Genomic DNA, 20404 nt, shown 5'->3' on the forward strand with positions numbered 1-20404 from the left:
AATGTCAGTAAATCTGAAGGTATCAAAGATTTCTGAGCCAGGAAGTTAATTGGTATTTTGATCCTTTTGAGCAATTTCACAACAAAATAGATGAGTTAGCAGTTTTCTTCCTTGATGTTTATTCAACAAATAGGTGCGCCTCTTATCTTCCTGTTTGGGAATGCTGTTTTGTAAACTCTTAGCGGAAATATGCAGACAAAACAATCAAAGGCAGGGAACAGAGTCATTTAGGTTTATTGGGTAGAGGTAAATAAAAGGTAAAGCCTTGTTTTACGTTATTCTTTACCTTTTTGTACTTTCTGGCATTCGGGACAGAATCCAGAAAGACAGTGTTTAGGGGATTATGTTATTGGGTTCCAGAATGGGGAAGTGTTGCCCAAGTTACCCAAATCTGCCACTTGGCCAAACCTAAAATACTTCCTCACCCCATCGTCTTTGAATTTTTCGGCAAAATCACTAGGAAGTGCCCTTTCTGTTTTCTATTCATGGAGCCTTGGGGGAGAGAGGTTGTTCCCAACACCTCATCAGTGGGACCAGGTGGGTTGGAAGTTTTTATTTATTCTCATACAGGTATGGAAGAAGTCACCTGGCAGCACTGGGCAGGCAGCTGAAGCCTCCTGAAGTCATACTGTTCAGGGACATCACAGAAAATGACTGAATGTTCATTGGCTTCATGGTCACTGGTCAGAAGCATGGTCAACAGAAGGTCTCTGCTGGGGCAAACACATAGAATAGCATGTGTTGGGATGTGTTCTGGCAAATGTCTGTAAGTTAGGACTGCACTTTCAGTTCAGAGTCTTACCATTTGTTTATTAAACTATTGCAGTGAAGAGTGCAACTTAATAATGAGATCAGGGTTCTAATCTACTTTTGGATGTAGTGTTTGGCACATTACTTGACATTCTGTAAAAAATATTTCCTTGTCTGCATGAGAAGGCAGGATTACATAGAACCCATATTCTGAAGAGTTTCAGGGATCACATGTAGATTCCTTGGCCTAACTTGGCTTCTGAGTCTTCCAGAAAGACCACTTCCCCCCAGTCAAGCTCACAGGCAGGAGAACAATATCTCCCAGGTCCCAATTCATAACAGTTGTTAAATCAATGTGTTAAACAGAATAACCTTTACTCCCCTGACCCAGGACATCACAGTTTTGTACCGCATGATAAAGGGAATTTCCATCTTAGAAAGATTACTTGTCTTACATTTGAAATTTTTTATACTGTGATCATAGGACCATTTGAGATCTCCCTAATGTACACAACACCTTAAATTTTCTTTAAGATCTTCCCTTTCAATCGTTTACTATTTCTCATTATTCTCTTCCTGTGTTTTCCCTTTGTAATTAAAATGAAATCACTAAAGTATTGTAAACTTGTAGAATTTCCTGGCAGTGGCAGAAAAAGTATACAATTACCTAGTAGAGTTTGGGTCTAAATGTGTGGCTTAATGGAATAGATACTGGTTTTTCATAATCATTGAGGGTGGGGGGTGATCCTCTCAGCAGCTGCAGAAACAAATCTACATTATTTCCAACAAGCCATGCTGTTATTCAAAGTATTTCTTATTTGGACTTTCCTTCAGAACAAAGCACACAATTATTTTATTTGACTTCTGCGAACACCCAGTTTGACCACCTTCTTTATTAGACTTGACTCTGAATTAATCTTAGCTCTTTTTGAAAATTAACACATGTACATGACAAAAATTTACCAACTTGGAGGCTTTTATTTATTTTTTTAGGATTTTATTATTTGAGAGAGGGCACATCCACGTGTGCAAGAGAAAGAGAGCACAGAGGGAGAAGTAGACTCAGAGAGCCTGACATGGGACTAGATCCCAGGACTCTGGGATCATGTCCTGAGCCTAAGGCAGGTGCTTAACTGACTGAGCCACCCAGATGCCCCAACTTTGAGGCTTTTAAGTGGAAGTTCAGATATATATTCTAAAAATGAGTCCTAAATATTTATGGCAAAGAGAGCATGTAATGTCCCAAGGAGCTGGAGAATGAATGATTTTTAAAAGGAACCACAATTATTAGGACTTTTTTGTTGGTTTGGATATGACTTTTTTGTGAATGGGTTACCTGATTTTATAACCACCTTCCAAGTAGTAGCAGAATTTCTAGCAGCTACAGAGAAGCCTTGTGAATGCCAAGGATTATGGACACAAGAGTTGCCTCTGAACATTTGTGAAGAATCAAAGTGCCCTTGTGAGAACTGTCTCATAAAAAGTCATTTATACACCTCTGCCTTTACGTATGTATCCATATCTTGAATAGAATGCCTGGCACAGAGTAGGTGCTCAAAAAATGTGGATCGAATGATTCTAAACCGAATGATGTTGAAGGCAAGAATGTGCCTCATCTGTGTTCTTAGCACCTTGTATGGAACTTGCCATATAGGTAGGTTCTTATTAAACGTTTTCTCTTGATAACAGGGAGGCTGTATTCATGGCCAGGAACTAAGAAGTCCTGTAGGTGACATGTATGTCCACCTCTTGGTTTCATCCTGGGACCACTCTGGAAAAACCCTGAAGGAGTACAAAGTTAAGGGTCAAAGTCCAAATATGAAAGACTTGAAAATCAAGGTCAACTTTAAAAATGTCTGGTGGGCGGGCGCCTGGGTGGCTCAGTGGGTTAAAGCCCCTGCCTTCGGCTCAGGTCATGATCTCAGGGTCCTGGGATTGAGCCCCGCATCGGGCTCTCTGCTCCACAGGGAGCCTGCTTCCTCCTCTCTCTCTGTCTGCCTCTCTGCCTCCTTGTGATCTCTCTGTCAAATAAATAAAATACTAAAAAAAAAAAAAAAAAAAAAAAAAGTCTGGATGTCTAGAACACTCCAGAACTTCCACCAGCAAGAATACCGGGTCTCAAAGGATTGCTCTAGAATCCAAGAAAGTGAATTCTTCAGCTCTGGAGATGCCCTCAGTAAGGAGTCTTGTGTGTCCTTTTCCTTATAGTATAAATAAATAAAAGCGGTAAATAAAAAAAAAATGACAAGAATAAAGTACCTTTATGGAGGTCATGAATTACAAAAGAGCATATGACACAGAACATCCTAAACATTTATTCTCTCCTTTTTACTACTCCCTGTTGTACCTTTCAGAATACTAAGGGTAGTCTCCCAACTGAATTTGGGAGAGCCTCCAAATATGTCTTTCTAACTCCAATCTGTTTACTAGCCATTCCTTACACTGCCACTAGTTATGTTTCTAAAAATGTAATCCTGTCATTCTTGTGAATGAAATTCTGTGCCTGCTCCTCACTGCCTACAGGATAACATCCAAAGCCTTCAGCTCAGTAGGTAAGGCAGGCGTTTCTCAGTAGGTAAGCTCCAGCCAACCATTCTCATTTTTCCCCAGTGTTCTCTCTCTCACACCCTAGACTGCTGTCAGTCTAACCATGGACCCTCCAGGCCCATGCACAGTGTTGGCCTTTATACCTCTTTACGCCTTCTCTCCACCTCTCAATCTCTAGCCCAGGCCCCTTCCCTCTGAAGCTGGCCCAGGCTCCACAGTGCTGGCATGTCCTGCATCCTCTGGCCCACATCTGGATGTTGATGTCTCTGTATTAGAACATGTACTTTCATTTTTATCCAAACATGTCTGTCCAGCCCACTAGACTTTAAACTTCTGCGGGGGTGGAGTGGACTTCACTCATTTTTTTTTTTTTTTTTTTGCTTCTCGCATCTTGCCTGGTATAATGCGTGCTTTATGGCGTATGTTTCGCGTTTCCCAAATGAGGGAATGTATCAGTCAGGAATGCATCTGATTGTGAATAACAAACATTTTTAGTGCTTGAACCAGGGTTTCTCATTCTCAACATGCTGACATTTTCAACCAGATAATTCTTTGTTGTGGAAGGCTATGCCTGTGCCTAGAAGAATGTATAATGTACCAGTAGCATCCCTGGCTCCTACCTATTAAGATGCCAATCACCTCTTCACCACCCCCAAGTCATGACAATAAAAAACTGCCTCCAGATATTGCCAAACATCCCCCAGGAACCTAATTTCTCAAATTGAAAACCGGTAGCAAATAGGTTTATTTGTTAGTTTCCCACAAAAAAAAAAAAAAAAAAAAGAAAGAAAGAAAAAAGGAAAAAAAAAAAAGAGGTAAGCTATTTTTCATATTAGTTCAGCTGTTCACTGATGTCACCAGGAACCTGAACATACCTTCTGACCTCCATTCATTCCTTTTTACCATCTTTATTATGTGGGTTGGCTTATAGTCTCATGGTCACAGTGGGGCTGCTGTCTCTCCAGTCATCATGTCTATAGTCAAAGAAAGAAAGGGGCAAGATGAATGGCTAAGCCAGCTATACTTGTCCCACCCTTTATTAGGAAAGAAAACATTTTCCCAGAAGCCATTTCATATCTCACTGGCCTGAACAGAGTCATATAATCATTCCTAGCTACAGAGAAGGGCTTAGAAAGTAGGGCACAGGCCTGAGGCTGGGAACATTGTCACCCAAAAGATAGAAACTACTATTCTTTTAGCCAGGAAGAAGTGGGAATAGAGATGAGAGACACATTAATTTTGCTTATCACAGAAAAGAAATCCCATGTTTATTAATTGAATGAGGAAATAAGTAAATAAGAGGCTGAATGAATTTGAATAAATACTTTCTGTTCCCCGTGACCCACTCATTTTTCATTCTTTGCTCCCTAGCTTCTTGCTCAACATGGTAGTTTTTTAAGAACTGGCAATAAGTTCAGAAGTGCCTGAGTAAAAATAGGCAAGAGACTGAGAACCACTTGATTCCATTGCTATAGAAAGGTGTGTTTGCAATTTTAAACCTGCAACAAATTCTTTTACCTCTTGCAAAATGAACTGAATATCATCAGTTATCACTGTGAAAACTCCACCTGAGGACAGGGTCCCTGAAATTCCCTTACAGAGAGCCAAGGTTAGCATTGGCCCATAGGTCAGGAAATGAGAGAAAAATCAATGCTCAAAAGAACCCATACATCTCAAGAAGGGCTGAAATCTTGAAATTCCAAGTTTCAATTTTCAACTAACAAAGCTTCTACTTTTTTCTCTGAGTATTAAGCAGGGATTAGAAAGGCACAAATCCTCCAAGAGTTAGGATGGTGATACCATGCCTTGTCTCTCACAGGATATTCCTGAATTTCTTTTGTTTTTACCTGTAGCTACACAGGTGAGAGCCTGACATCAAATAGATCTTAGTGTGCCATTCGGATAAACTAGTAGGTTTGCAGCAAAGTGGAAAGAATCCTTGCAATTCCTTGCAAATTGATTTGCATGGTAGTGAGGGACACATTATGACAATATGTAAGGAAGATAATGGACAGCTTCAACATTGTGAGTAAGCATGTCGCATAGTCATGTGAACGGTCACTGCATTTATCTTCTAAGGGTAGCAGTGGAGTGGTGGCATTCTCTGGGAGGGTCTCTAACAGCTGCTGCCCTTGTATACAGTCTTTCCTGCCCATTGTTCTGTGTTTGAGAGAATGAGTCAGCCACCCCACCCCAACTACAGGTGAGACCTTGGATGACTTCTCTCTTTTAATTCTTACATTTACCATTTTTATAATCTTGGTTACTGTACTAAATTAAAAAAAAATCAAATGAAAAAAACTTTAAAATCTCCTTTTACATTATCACTGATAGACTCTAACAAGTAGCCCAGTCCAACTTTCCATTTCAGAGATGAGGAGGCTGAGGTCGGAGAGGAGAAGCAGCTTTCCCATGGTCCCACCTCTAGGAGGTTGGCAGTATCAGTCTCTGTGACCACCTCTCTCTATTCTTAGGGGACAGAATGGGCTCTTATTGACCTTGCCTGGGCTGTGGGTTCTTCCCACCTTGCCTAAGGCTGTGGATGATTCAAAATCCCAAAACCCATTCTTTTAAGGTCCTGTCTTTCTCATGGAGCCCACATTGTTGACAGCTGTCTTTCACTATTCGAGTATCGGAAAAATCATTTCTGTAGTTGATAGCTCTGCAAATTCAGCCTGAAATTTGTAGTGGTGACTTGAGAAGTTGAGACAAGAAGTAATATCAGTCACACTCTTCTCCAGAGGCTCTGTGAAGAGGCTGTAATGATACTAACAAGCTGTCTTTCCTTATTTTTCTAATGCCTGCACTGTGGGCAGACTCATGAACTAATCCATTCATAGGAAACAACCCAGGAGGACGTAGAAACACAGCAGGCGATGGTTCTGCTGTGGCAGCAGTGCAGGAAGAAATAGCAAAGGAAGCAAAGAAGAAAGATGTTACGGAGTGTTAGTATTCATGTTGTTGAGAAGACCACCACTCTGGACCTTTGGATTGGCTGCCTGGCTTACTCTGTGAAAATCAGTGGCTGAATTAAATAAAACTCTATGTCCCTGCTTGGAGGTTCCTTAAAAAAATCAAGTGGGACTGAGTTATGTTAAGTAGTGATAACGATGAAGCAGCAAAAACAAATAAGAATAAGGAAAATAATGAGTGGAAAGGAGAGAAGGTGGAAGAGGAGAAAGGAGAACATGAGGAAACCTCACACGGAGATGGCAGATGAGCAGGACTTCTCTCTCCAGCCCCAGCTACAGACCTGGCTCCTCAGCCAAGGCAATGGCCTTCACAGCCTAGAATTCCTGGCCCTGGAATTCCCCAGCACAGTGCCCTAGGAAACCATTGCCCAGTCCATCTGCTGACCCACGGTTGAACTTGTGCCCATTTTAACAAGTTCTGTTCAGTTGACAGTAAATATCTGCCCACCCCTGAGTACCATGGTTTAGGGATGACTCAAAGGAAAGATTGCTAGCCACTCTTTTATATACATTTGGGAAAACATCTTTGGCAAAGAAAGGGATGAAGTTAGGAGAGAGGGGTATTTATGAACTACCTACTGATGGTAGGCTTCATGTTAGTGCTTTCAGACATCATCTCACTTAGGGGCACCTGGATGGCACAGTCAGTTAAGTGCCCAACCTTGATTTCGGCTCATGTCATGATCTTCGAGTCCTGAGATCATACCCTGCATCAGAATCCATGCTCGGCAGGGAGTCTGCTTGGGATTCTCCCTCTCCCTCTGTCCTTCACCCCTTTCTTACTCACTCACTCTCTAAAATAAATAAAACTTGCTTATAAAAAAAATACTGATAATATCCCCCCAAATACATGAAATTATTTCAGTTTCACAGATGATGAAAATGGCTCAAAATCACACATAATGTGTTGTATAGTCAGGATATGAAATAAGAGTCTACCTGATTCCAAAGCCCATCTTCAAAATATTTAAATGAGACCATTGAACATAACCCAAATATTCACTGTGAAATCAGTCTATAGAATTCAATTGCAAAAATAGTAATGATTTTACTAGCTGTAAAATAGACTGATCGGTTTAAAGTTTAACTTTCTATTACAAATTTGTGAATAAACTCAGCCTCAGTCTTGAATTCCCACTTTATTTTATTTTTTTTTCTTTTAGAAGGCCTCCCATTTAAAGCTTATGTGGAGGCAGCAACAGCATCAGAAACATTTATTAAGCACCTATTATGTGTGCTAAGTGCTGCAGTAATACTGAATTAGAAGGAATTTACGGTCTCAGGGCTTCCACAATCTAATAGCACAGATCAACGTGGCTTCTTATCCCAAGGCCCAAATTTAAGAGTCTTCCTAAGAGTATAATGGCTTTTTTTTTTTTTCTTTTTGTAGCAGATGGTGGCCAGCTGTTCTGTCTTTACTGAAGGCCAAACATGAAGGGAAAAAATTAAAATAAAGGGGCTTATGGTAAATATAAGAAAGAACTTAAAAACTAAATCTGGATTTTCATACACACTAAAGGGAAATGGGCAATTGGGGGTAATTATCAAATTATCCAAGCCAGAATAGCTCAGTTTCCTCCATTATCGACCTAAGAGAAAATTATTTATATGGGTTGAATTGTTCAGATAATTGTCCCGTATTTTGGATATCTGAGTAGACAGTCTGGGTGGTCACTAATGTTGATTGAGGGTCCCTCAAGGATTTTTTTTAAATAGGAAAAGGGTTGATACTTTTGCTGCCTGATTGGGGATGTATCCACTTAGATCCAAGTGATAGTAACCAAATTAATAGATATATGATTTTTTGACCAGGATATAGGCACATTGTATTTTAAAATTTTAAAAATCTACTTAATGTTTGAAACTAACTTTTAATTGCAAAAATAATGTGTGACTACCTTTTCCTGTAAAATTTTTAAATACTACATGTAAGACTAACATCTTTTTTTGTGCATCACAAATTGCATTTCCCAGGATCCTACTTGCATGATGGCCCTTCTCTATGTAGTTAACTGTTACTCTTTTGGTAGTGTTAGCCTTTCAGAATATACACATACATGCATACACACACTTAGGGGGAAGAAAGAGATCAAGCAAGGGAAAAAAATACGCTCCATGTTTAGTTTAACTCAAATCACGTATTTTATACCATTTGGTAACTTCCTTTTCTATTTAGCAATACGTATTAGAGATAAAACTATGTTGTTCTATAGCTCCAATGCATTCCTTTTTAACTCTGTCTTTAAAGTTGGTAATATTCATGTAGCCATTCTTCTGTTAGAGGAAATTGACATTGTGTCCAGTTTTTTGCCATCAATGCTCAAACAATCTTATATATTAAACACGTGTGAGAATTTCTTTAGGGTAGATTTTGCAACTAATTGACCTTTCAGGGGAAAGTGATGTGCTCCAGAAAGTCATTTGGTCCTGACAAAGAAAAGATAATGAAGAGACTTGGGAGCCAGTTTCTTTCCTCAGACGGATTGTGTCATTTTAGGCAAGTCACTTCTGTCCCTCGGGTTTCTGTTTGTCTAATAAGTCAGTGGTTCTTCAGCCTTCCCATACATGAGAATCTCCTGAGGCCTTCTTAAAACACAGACTGCTGAGCCCTACCTGCAGAATCTTTTATATAATTTTTATCTAACATAGATAACTCTTAGTTCTTGCTCTTCTCTCTCTCTCCTCTTCTCTTCTAGGAGTATGGGTAGTCATTAGGAGAACATAGAGAAAGGAAATTCATTGTATGTATTGTCTATTGTCTGAGGACTTCTGTGAAAACAAAAGGAAAATTCAACCTCACTAGTAATTAAGGAAATGCACATTAAAACCACACTTAAATTTATCATTTGATACTTACTTTGGCAATAACCAGTAAGACAGATAATTCCTTGGATTGGCATGGGATAGAGAGCAACAAGACTTTGAGGCTCTTCTGGTGACGTATTTATGTGTGATCACTTTGGAAACAGCTTGGCTTTTTTAGTAAGCTCCGACATGAACATTACACTAACCAGTGTTTCCACTTTAGAGGTTATTAAGTAGAAAGTGGCCATGTTTCTGAACCTCTGGATCTTTTAGGATTGCTTGGTAGCAGTGGGTCTACCTAAGTGTGATGACTTCCTGCCTCAACCTGCCCCCGGGTTTGTGCTCCTTTGGGTCAAATGTCTACAGCCTAGATTTTTGTACTTCTTTCTTCCTCTTGTTAAAAGATAATTTCCAGAAGGGTAGCATCATGAGTCACATATGGACATAAAGATGGATGTGTTTAAAGAATATATTTTATTTATATGATATGAGGGAATCAAGCAGATATTATCATTGGTTCAAAGGAAAATTTAAAACTGCATAAGCAGTTAATTAAATTTAATTTAAGAGAATGTTGAGGTGAATTGGAAATGGAGATGAAACTGGATTTTCCACAGAGGGAAGTAAAAATCATCACGGGACTAGATAGAGTGTACATAGCTATCAATTACCTACAATTTACAGAGTTGCAAATTAGCTCAAAGAAGATGAACAGGGCTAGAATCTGATTACCCAGAAGGGTGTGCTAAAGATGGTGCATGCAGTTTTCCACCTAAGTACCAATGCCTTACTGACACACTAGTTCAAATAGAATATTGTTTGGATCCCCACACGTGTCAAGGAGCACTTGACAGCTGGTGTTCAGATGTAGGAAATCAACACTTCACCAAAGTCAGAAGCCCAATATTCCAGATTGCTATAGACACAAGTTCTAATGAGCTGAAAAGTGCTTGAGTATCAAAGATCCTTGTTAGAAAGTCAAAGACACGACCAAGGATATAGTAAGAGATAAGAGTGGACGCAGGTTAGATGAACGTAAAGAAGCCTGAATGTGGAGTTAAAAGACATGGGCAAACCTCAGGCCTCCACTTACTAATTTGTGATCTTGAGCCAATTCCTCCTCTCTGGCTTTCTCTTTTTTACAAAACAAGAATTTTTGTTGGTGACTCTTTAAGTTCCCTTCAGGATCTGAATGTTTTTTTGAGGAGCAAGCCAGTCCCTTCCACAGATGGCCCTGTGGGAATGCCTAGGCATGAGGAGTTTTGACAGAGGGCAGGGCACATCTGTTTGTGAACATGAGGAAGAACAGCTAGATGGGGCAGGGGTGTCCTAGATTCCCAGTGTACAGGGAAGAAACCCCAGCATCTATGGGAAACTTGCAAAGTGCAGTGACAAAGCGAGAAGAAATGTTAGAGAGGAAGGAGGTTACTAAAGAACAGCCTATACCATTATAGGAAATGTATTACCAAGGTTGGCTCTATCTCTACTCAGTGGGGGAACCAGTACTGCATTAGTCAGGGTTCTCCAGAGAAATAGAATCAATAGGGTGTGTGTGTGTGTGTGTGTGTGTGTGTGTGTGTGTGTGTGTATACACTGAGAGAAAGGGACTTATAAATGATAATTATTTTTTAAATTTGTTTCCAATTTGTTGTTTTTATATATAGAAATACAATAATTTCTGTATATTGATTTTTATCTTACAACTTTGCTAAACTCACTTACTAGAACTTATTAGTTCCCATACGGGTTGTTTTTTGTTTTGTTTTGTTTTTTTGTAGATACCATTGAATTTTCTACATAGACAATTGTGTCATCTTCGAATTAAGACAATTCTATTCATTTTTAATACAGACACCTTTTCTTTCTTTCTGTGGTCCCCTTGCAGTGCTAGCACAATGTGGTACAATGCAGAATTTGCAAGTGTGGACATCCTTGCCTTTTTTCCTAATCATTGGGGATTAAGTGTTCAGTCATTCACCATTAACTCTTTTAGTTTTTCATAGATTTGTTAACATCAGGTTGAGGAGGTTCTCTTGTATCAATATGGTTTTTTTTTTTTTTGAAGATTTTATTTATTATCTGACAGAGACACAGAGAGAGGGAACACAAGCAGGGAGAGTGGTGGGAGAGGGAGAAGGAGGCTTCCCGCTGAGCAGAGAGCCCGATGCTGGGCTTGATCCCAGGACCCTGAGATCATGACCTGAGCTGAAGGCAGATGCTTAATGACTGAGCTGCCCAGACACCCTCAAAGAACTGTTTTTAGTTTAATTCATCAAACTGCTTCAGGAAATAGATGTGGAACAGATCTTACCAAAAAGACCCCTCTTCCTGAGAGATCTTTTTTCTTGGTTCCTGTCAGTTTTGCCCTTATATTGATGCACATAGGAGCTCAACCACAGTGCTTCTTTAACCATGGTACCTGCCAGAATTCAGAACTACTCCATGGAGGGAATCCATTAGACTTATCTACATGATTACTACAGACATTTCACTTACATGTTTCTTCAGTACTTTTTGAAACCTTCATTTCTTTGCAGTATTGTTTACCCATCTCTTTCTGAACTAAGCCAAATGTGAATATTATCATCATAATAAATTAAGAGATTTGGGTTGAGGGATCAGAAATCAAAGTTAAGCTCTAATACTTATGTTAGTTCAGAATTCATTCTTGCCTATTTAGAAATTTAAAATTGCTGGGAGCCATCTAGAGATGCCTGAAAAACAAGTAGAAATCCGTGATTGGAGAGCTGGAACATATCTTGCGTTCCTCTTGTATCTTGCACAGGACGCGTCATTCATTAGATTCTCTTTAAATACTTCATTGTCAATAGTATCAAGCCTGGGCTAATTAAAGCTAGGGGAGCTCATGTTATAAATGTGCCTAACAGAAAAAATATAGGAATTCCTGGTTTTACCTCTGACTTTTATACTTTAAGCTATCTGTACTTCAGCTTTCCCAAAACATTCACACATAGAGATTTGCCATCCATTCCCACCATCTTGGTGTGCTCCAGAACAGTCTTTTTACTTCAGCAAGAGTCAGGTCAGAGAAGACCTGACTGAAACAACAGTCCTGGAGAAACTGAGGCTGAAGAATCTGTGCCAATGCCATGAACAGCCCAGATAGGCCTAAGCTGGACTCCCAGTTGTCCCTCCACCCCCTACCTCCAGTAGGCATCTTCTGTGAACAGGTTCCTGGGCTTGGCCAAATGATCTAGCATGGTCCTGGCCACCATTCAGGGGATCTGTGAGAGCACTATCCCTTCTCCCTGACCAATGGAAACAGACTCCAAGCCTTGAAAACTTTCCCAGGATCTCCGAATGCAAACATTTCTGGCAAACTCTATCCTAACCTGTAAAACAGTTTTATGGCACAAAGACAAAGTGAAATGACTGAAGTGCTAATCAAGTATGTTCAGTTTTCCAGAAACTGAAAGATAGGGAATATTTGGCCAGAAGAAGGGTCATATTTTGTATTTAGGTGATTTTTTTGAAAAGTAAAAGCAGCTCTACATTTAAAAGTACAATAATTCTAAAATAACAGATCAGCCTTGTCTGAGGAATGGCAGGAAAAGCTGTTGACACGGAAATTAGGTTTATTTTTAAACTTCCAAGGGGTTGAATTTAATTATAGATGGCAGCAAAGAGCAGAGAATAGATCCTTGAAAGTTTTTTAAAGAAAAACTAAGGTAAGGTGTTTGTTCTATAAGGGTAATATATTCTACTGTGTGTGTGTGTGTGTGTGTGTGTGTATTTTAACAGGGAGAATAAAGAATTAAAAAAAAAAGGAGAGGGGGTCTTTTTTGCGGTGGTCTTTCAATCTATACAGAAAGTATGGAAATTCATTAAAATGAGTAATTTAGGAAAACAAATGTGGTTTTGGTGATTATATTAAAAAACAGACCTACTCCTGGGGTGCCTGGGTGGCTCAGTCAGTTAAGCATCTGACTCTTGGTTTCAGCTCTGGTCAAGATCTCAGGGTCCTGAGATTGAGCTCCACACTGGGCTCCATGCTCAGTGTGGAGTCTGCTTGTCCCTCTCCCTCTGCTCCCCATCCTCTGTCCCCCACTCTCCCCCCACCTCTGGAATAAATAAAATCTTTATGAAAAAAACATACCAAGCACCTGGGTGGCTCAGTCAGTTAAGCATCTGCCTTCAGCTTGGGTCACGATCCCAGAGTTTTGGGATGGAGTCCCCCATTGGGCTCCCTGCTCACAGTGAGGTAGAGGGGGAATCTGCCCCCTCCCCCCTACTTGTGTTCTCTTTCTCTTCTCAAATAAATAAATAAAATCTTAAAAGAACAAAACAAAACAAAACAAGACAAAAACCCCATACCTACTCTGTACCTTGAAATCGACATGTAGCTCAGCAGACTGATTCAGTGGTATTAGACTATGATCACTTTTGCTATCTACAGATTCCTCTAGAGGGGACTTTTCAGAGCAGAGTCAAAATTTATACAATGGGATTACAAATAATTTTATAACAATGCTAACACATAAAATGATGACTTTCACTAGAAGGGCTGTCTAAATTTAAGTTTTCTTAAAGGATTTTGATACTTTGATTTTGCATGAAATACCAATATTCATTGAACATGAATTATAAAGCAATATTAAAAGGGAAATACCCATAACAGAAAATATAAAAGTAAGTAAGAGCCAAGTTAATAAGCATAAATTGTATACCTTTCACTACCTAGGATGCTAATATTGGTGCTCAAGAAATATTTGCTATTAAAAAAACAAGGCATGACAGTGGGTCCAGAGAATATCTACTATACAGAATCAAATGGTAACTTAAAATGTTTTATTTTGCTCTTTTATTTTGTAGGTATTATTACTTGGCATTCAAAGCACATGAAATGCCTCTTGCTAGCAAAGAGAGCTGTGTTGCTATCTTGGAAAAATCCAGATTAGATCACTGGGTGCTGGGAAAAACAAAGGTAGTTCTTTCTTTTTTATTCAAATTGTCACCTGTGATGCTCTACAGTGTACCTTTGTCTCTTGTCAGTGATATGAATGGCTTTGTAAATTGTGTGGCTTAGCAGACAACACCCCAACCTGACACTGATCTTTGCTGGTCTTGGGTCAGGAGTCCTCAGACCTCTGGACAAGAGGAGGAGGGTTTGTTTCCTGTTCTGCATGTAGTTTGAGAGAACCACTTAGCATTTCTAGAATGAGAACTTGGATTCTTTTAAAAATGTCCTTTTTAAATGTTGCTTATTCCAGCAACTCATGGAAATACACAAATCTCACTAGTGACAGTAATGAGTATCTTTTACAGTTTTGTCCATTTTTCATTAGACTCATGTTGTCTTTTTTACTGTGCACCCTGGTTAGTTGTCTCATTGTGTGTAGCTTTTCATTTGGGGAACATCCCATCCGTGTCCCAGATTTTTACGATCTGTTCTGAATTGCTGTACAAAGCCAATCTTAACCTGCGTGTGGATAGCAACACGGTTGTTCCTCAGCAGGAATTACATCACTGTGGGTCATTTAGGTCGTTCTCCTTCTGAACGTCCATTGTTGGCCACGGATCAGTTCTATTGGTTAGTGCCTCCATCCAAGGCTGTGGAGATAGTAGAAATCAAACTGAGAAAACAGAACTCCTGGCAGATATAAGCAGACTTGGAGAGTATTTGGGATCTCCTCAATCCCATTAACCTCATCATCTATTTATATCAATAATCAAGAATTGGCTGAACCTTAGAAGGGGTATTGTGTTTGCTCCCAAGAAGTCAGTAATGTTAGCATAAAAGAAATCACTGTAAAGTTTATGTAGATAACGGTTTTAAGATTTTTACTAAGAATACTCTGCAGTAGACTAAATTTCTGTTTGGGAGCCCATATATAATGCTAAAACTAATATCTCATTTCAGGTTTTTCTCAAATACTATCATGTCGAGCAGTTAAATTTGCTGCTGCGAGAAGTCATAGGCAGAGTGGTTGTGCTGCAGGCTTATGCCAAGGGGTGGCTTGGAGCCAGGAGATACAAAAGAATCAGAGAGAAGAGAGAGAAGGGGGCCATTGCCATCCAGTCAGGTAAACAGTCCTGAATCTTGGCATTTCATCAAGTACTTGCTTTTCTCAGTGGCTTCTTCTCTTTTTCCTACCCTTCATTCCCTTCTTCCTTCCTTTCTTCCTTGCTCTAGCAAATATTTATCGAGTGCCTATCACAGGCCCTATGGTAGATGCTGGGAATATAGCCATGAGCAAGAAGACCTCAGTCCCTCTGACCTCCACATGAGCAAACAAGCCATCACAACACACTGTGGTCAGTGGCTCGGTAGAAGTAGTGTGAAGTGGGCAGAGGGAAAACCCAAAGCACACAGACCTGTGCCCCTTCTCCCAGATGACTGATGTAATATACGTTTCAGGCCCATCACCAAGTTCTCAGCATCAAAATTATTATAATGCCCTTTCCCAATGGCTTTCTAGTACAGACAGAGCTTATAAACCGAGGGAACAAATTACCAAACTCTCTCATATGCGCAGCCCACTCAGTGTTTCTCTGCTCATGTGTGTGTCATTTGTGTTACAAACAGCGTCTGAGCTTCTGTGCTGTTGATGAATGGTAAGGAAAGCCTCAAATCTTGAACATAGTGGACAATTTCCTTCATACTCTCATAACCCAGACTCCCGTTGTCCACTCTGGACTTCATGACTGCACTCAGCAATTGGAAAGCTGTGATGCTAATGGGAGGGACAGAAAGATAAGGTGGTTATGCTCCTGGTGGACAGCTTAAGGCCCCAGTCCTCTGTCTCTAGGACTCAGCACACCCCCAGAGATTTCTTCTCTCCTCCTCATCCATTTTCCTTGCCTTATGCCTTACTGTGGCATAGTTTCTTTTCCCGAAGCACAGTTCTTGGGCCATGGTTCACCTTCCCAAATGCAGGTGTTGTGCTAATTATTCCCTTTGACCCTCTTCTTATTTATTTGTTTATTTATTTATTTATCTAACAGCACAAGCAGGAGGAGTGGGAGGGAGAGGGAGAAGCAGACTGTCTGCTAAGCAGGGAGTCCAATGCAGGGCTTGATCCCAGGGTACTGGGATCATGACCTAAGCCAAAGGCACATAGTTTACCTACTGAGCCACCCCAGGCTCTGACTGTTCTTCCTTTTTCACTCCTTCAAATTTCATGTTCATACCTTCCTTCCAAACAAGAACAATCGAACTGGTCAGGCTATTCCATTCTTTCCTACCATCCCAACAAACCACCCTTCTGCCAAGTCCTGAACACAGAGCTTCCTCCAGGGATTAGAATGACAGGGAACTGCCTCACCTGGGATAGAGGTCCCCAGTGATTCATAAGTTGCATCCAGAGTGTTCTGGAAACTCACTGCCAGAACAAAAATAACTCCTCCTCAGAAGCATCTTGGAGGCCCAGCCAAGAGTACAGAGAGGCCCCTTTTCTCCATCATTGCTCACGTTTCGCTGCTGATTTTGTTCAGTGAGAAAGCAAGAGGGAGTACAAGAGGGGTAATAGATTGGAGGGAAAACAGCTTTTATCAATTCACTGGCACATTCTTAAATTAATGTCATTCCTAGCACATGGTTTTATATTTTTAGCCTGGAGAGGATATGATGCTCGGAAGAAATTTAAGAAAATAAGCAACAGAAGGAGTGAGTCTGTGGTTCCTATTCAAGCAGGTAATTAAAACATCATTTTCATAGCATCCACTTGAAAATATTCTGTGATTGAGTTCATACAATTTTAGAAAGCTGAGAGGTGAATAATTTAGGAGCCCTGGAATTGGAGTTGTGAGTTCTAGTGGGGGTTCTGGGGATTGTTCTAATACACCCCGGGTGTGATGTTGATAAGGCTGACAGTGTGCATTTGCTGCTTGCCATCCTTGTGTAAGGAGCCTCTCAGTAAGTGCTCTAATATCCCTGAGTTTATAGAGAGGGCAACTGCGGCACAGAGAAGCACAGTAACTTGTTCACAGTCACACAGCTGGTCAGTAGCAGACTCAGCATCTGAAGACAGGCAAGTCAGATAAAGTCAACTTCGTATCCTGCCAACGGAAAAAAGCCCTTTCCTTTTTGTCACACATCTGTTATATCTGTGAAATGGAGAGTGCAGGCCCAAGTCTGGTTAAGTCTGGAAGGTTGGAATTCTCCGATTATGCGCAACACTCATCGTTCAGCATCAGAGAGATAAGAATAGCTCCAGGACTTTCCATGCAAATGGGATTCCCCACACACCAACCTGTATGTGGCTAAGGTGGTCCTCTGGGCCCCATGGAGTTGAGCTGGGCTCAGCTTGGCCTGGCTGCCTGAGTGCTTCAAGGTCTGGTCCTGCCTCACCCGACCTGTTCCTGGTTCCTCGGTGACTCTGCTCTTCTGCAAATGGCAGTATCTATGGTGCCTGCCAGCCTGGGTTCCCGTCATCATTGGAAGCTGGATATGCCCAAGTGAGGCCCTGGGAAGAAGTGGTCCCCAGAGCATACCTGGAGCTCAGAGAGTCCAGAATGTAGAGACAGAGTGAAAGAGCATTTGCCAGTCCAGTGACTCTGCAAGCCTGAAGATGGGTAGGGTTCCAGAAACTGCTGCTTTGAAGCAAACTCTCAAATAAAACAGCTGCAACCTTTTTGAGGCAGTCCCTGCCCAGAACCTGGCTCCAGGAACACTTCTCAAAACTCTCTTTTGGCCACTGTAGAGACCTGACATCTTCATTCAGGACCAAAATATTTGGAAGGAAGGGATGTCATTGAGATGCAAATGTGTGCGTTTTAACACCATCCCCTAGGAATTCTAAGCTCTACAACTTCAAAGAGTTCAATGGAAGAAGGATCCACTTCTGGTTGCAGCTTAAGAAAGAGTACTCAAAGTGCATTTGATCCTTCCTTGCCCACCTCCACACATCACACCACACCACACACGCACACGCACGCACACACCCCTCCCCCCACAGTATCCTGGACTGATTTCTGATCTTGCATTTTGGCCCAAAGCCCAACATATGTTTTAAAACATAAACTTTGGGTTATATATTGTTGATCCACTGAGTCCAGTATATAGGATTATAAATCACCTTTTCCCTCTCTGAAAATGATCTTTAAAGGGTTCCCTGTTTGCACTCTGTTGTTGCCAAGTGAGAGCTGCATGAAAACAGAGACAGGTTTCCTTCGTCATCATATCAGGCCAGCCATGATGGCATCTTTTCGGTAGAGCACCTTTGCGGTAGGTACCATGGAAAGATAATCTTGCTTTGTGAAACTGGAGAGAACATATGTCTTCAAGGAGCTTCTTTTTTTTTAAGCTTTGCAAGCACCTCCTCCCTCCCTTTTCTTTTTAGTCCAGCAGCTTGTGTTCCCACTTATCAAGTGGCATAGGGAACTTCCATTAACCGAGTCCATAGGAGCTTGGGCGGAGAGGAGGACATTGAGGGTGGGACTAACGCCACCCCTCCCTCTTGGAAGTAGTGTGGCAGCCAGAGCGAAAGCAGACAGTCTCTTTGCTCTTCAGCCCAACACCACAGATGTGAGTTGAGGTGCTGGTATTGTGCTAGCAGAAAAGATGTCTGGATAGGGTAACAGCATTTGCAATTTTATGGGCAGTTTACTTTCGCGTGAGAATGTTTTCCTTATCTTTATATTGGAAAGCATGGTTCTGTTGATCTAAAAAGCAAAGCAGTTCATTCCAACTTCTCTGTTTGGGTGGGGGTGGGGGGGTTGTTCTTCCCAGAGCATAATCTTCTCATTACAAGCTCTTCTTCCCACCACTAGAATGTTTCTGAGTAGAACAAGCCCCAGACCTAGCAGTTCCCTTACTTGGGAACCCTACAGGAAGTGGCTTAAGGAGGTTATCCTAGTAGGACTGTTTCTGATTGTTTTCAAAACTTACTCTTTCATTTATGGTTTTTTTTTTTCAACAAATCATTTCACTTGAAATTTAGATTCTATGGAATGCATTTCTTTGTATTTCAAGTTCTGGCCCATTGCCTTTCTTTTTCTTTAGTGGTGTTGCTAAGATATGTTATATATTTTTAAAAGAGCGGCCCTTGAAATTTAGGAAGCATTTGGCCTACATGTTGCTACAGAGCAGTGCATATGGAAATTTGTTTTCCTTTCATCTCCTTCCCAATAAAAGCAGCCGCACAGCTTATCCCTTTAGCTTCCTCAGAACTTCCTTTCAGAATTCCCGATCTATTACAGCACGTTCACATACCAGAAACAAGATGCCTTTTCATGCTGTCAACCTTTTTCATCTGAAATGTAAATTAATTCTTGCTGGTTTGCCTTGACAGAGATCAAAGTCAGGGTATTAACCTTCCTGGGCTTTCTCGGGGAATCTGTCCCCAGGACTGGGCTGCGGATGGTAAGAGGCCAGTGTCCCTGTTATAGGGCCCTCCTCCAGGCAGCCCTCCATGGAGATCCACCATTTCAAAGGTGCAGAGTCCTTTAGTAACTGATCTCATCATTACTTTAAACTAGGTGAGAAATGATCTGCCTGGTTAATTCCTGAAATAGAGAGGGAAGGAGTTATACACACACACACACACACACACAGAGAGAGTCCTGTTCATTTTAATTGTGGGCCCTTCACTCAGATTCCTGGAGCTTGTTTAAGTTGTTTTGACAGCGAGTGATCTCGGTTTGATAGAGGGAGGGACAGGGCTCCAGATTGGAAACCTCTCCCCTTGCTCAGTGGGTCATTTCTTGCCTGTCAGTCTTTGAGGTAGGCCACATTTGCATTTTCAAAATAAACAGATGCCTTTCAAATACATGAGCTGGTGGTCTAGAGATCTCTGTGGGCCCAAACAGTTCACCAGCCAGTGATCAAATGCTGGAAGAGAAAACAAATGAAAAAAAATACCCTAGGTAACTACGCATCCATTTCCTACGAGTATCACATTGTACCAGCAATAAAGGGCCTCTGAGATGTGAGGAATCTCCGGGAGAGAGAGCTAGGGATCCCAAGCAAAAGCCGAGTTTATCGGCAAAAAACTTTTTTTTTCTTTGCCAGGGGAACAGCTTTGAATGTCATCTTGGTGAGAAATGACATGTTTTGTATGTTTTTATTATTTGTTAATGCTAAAAATAGGCTCTTGCCAAAGGAAAACATACTCTTTTAAACACCAAAGAATTTTAAATTTCATATTTATTTAATTAGAAAGATAAGATGACACATACTAGTTTTCAGATAGATGGGGTATTCTAAGTAAAAAGTAAGTTATATGTCATTCCCTTTTAATGAACTCTTTACTATCACAAACTGGATATAACTAGATTTATTCAAATAAAAGTGCATCTATTCCTTAGTAAATACTATCAAAACACATAACCTGCAGGGAATTTTTAAAAGGTCTACAATATCTCATTCT

At 40.7% G+C, this 20404-nt stretch overlaps 1 protein-coding gene across 1 annotated transcript in view; it reads left to right on the plus strand.

The window, feature by feature from the left end:
• The first annotated feature begins 2823 nt into the window (after nucleotides 1-2823).
• Nucleotides 2824-20404, plus strand: part of LOC122903514 (myosin-IIIb-like) — a 157978-nt gene continuing 140397 nt past the window's right edge. Inside the window, exons 1-3 of the mRNA XM_044244364.1 lie at nucleotides 2824-2926; nucleotides 5151-5158; nucleotides 14956-15118. Of these exons, the coding sequence (XP_044100299.1) occupies nucleotides 2824-2926; nucleotides 5151-5158; nucleotides 14956-15118 (274 nt within the window). The remainder of the gene's footprint in view (nucleotides 2927-5150; nucleotides 5159-14955; nucleotides 15119-20404) is intronic.

Source organism: Neovison vison, chromosome 3 (assembly GCF_020171115.1).
Source record: "Neovison vison isolate M4711 chromosome 3, ASM_NN_V1, whole genome shotgun sequence".
Taxonomy (NCBI): domain Eukaryota; kingdom Metazoa; phylum Chordata; class Mammalia; order Carnivora; family Mustelidae; genus Neogale; species Neogale vison.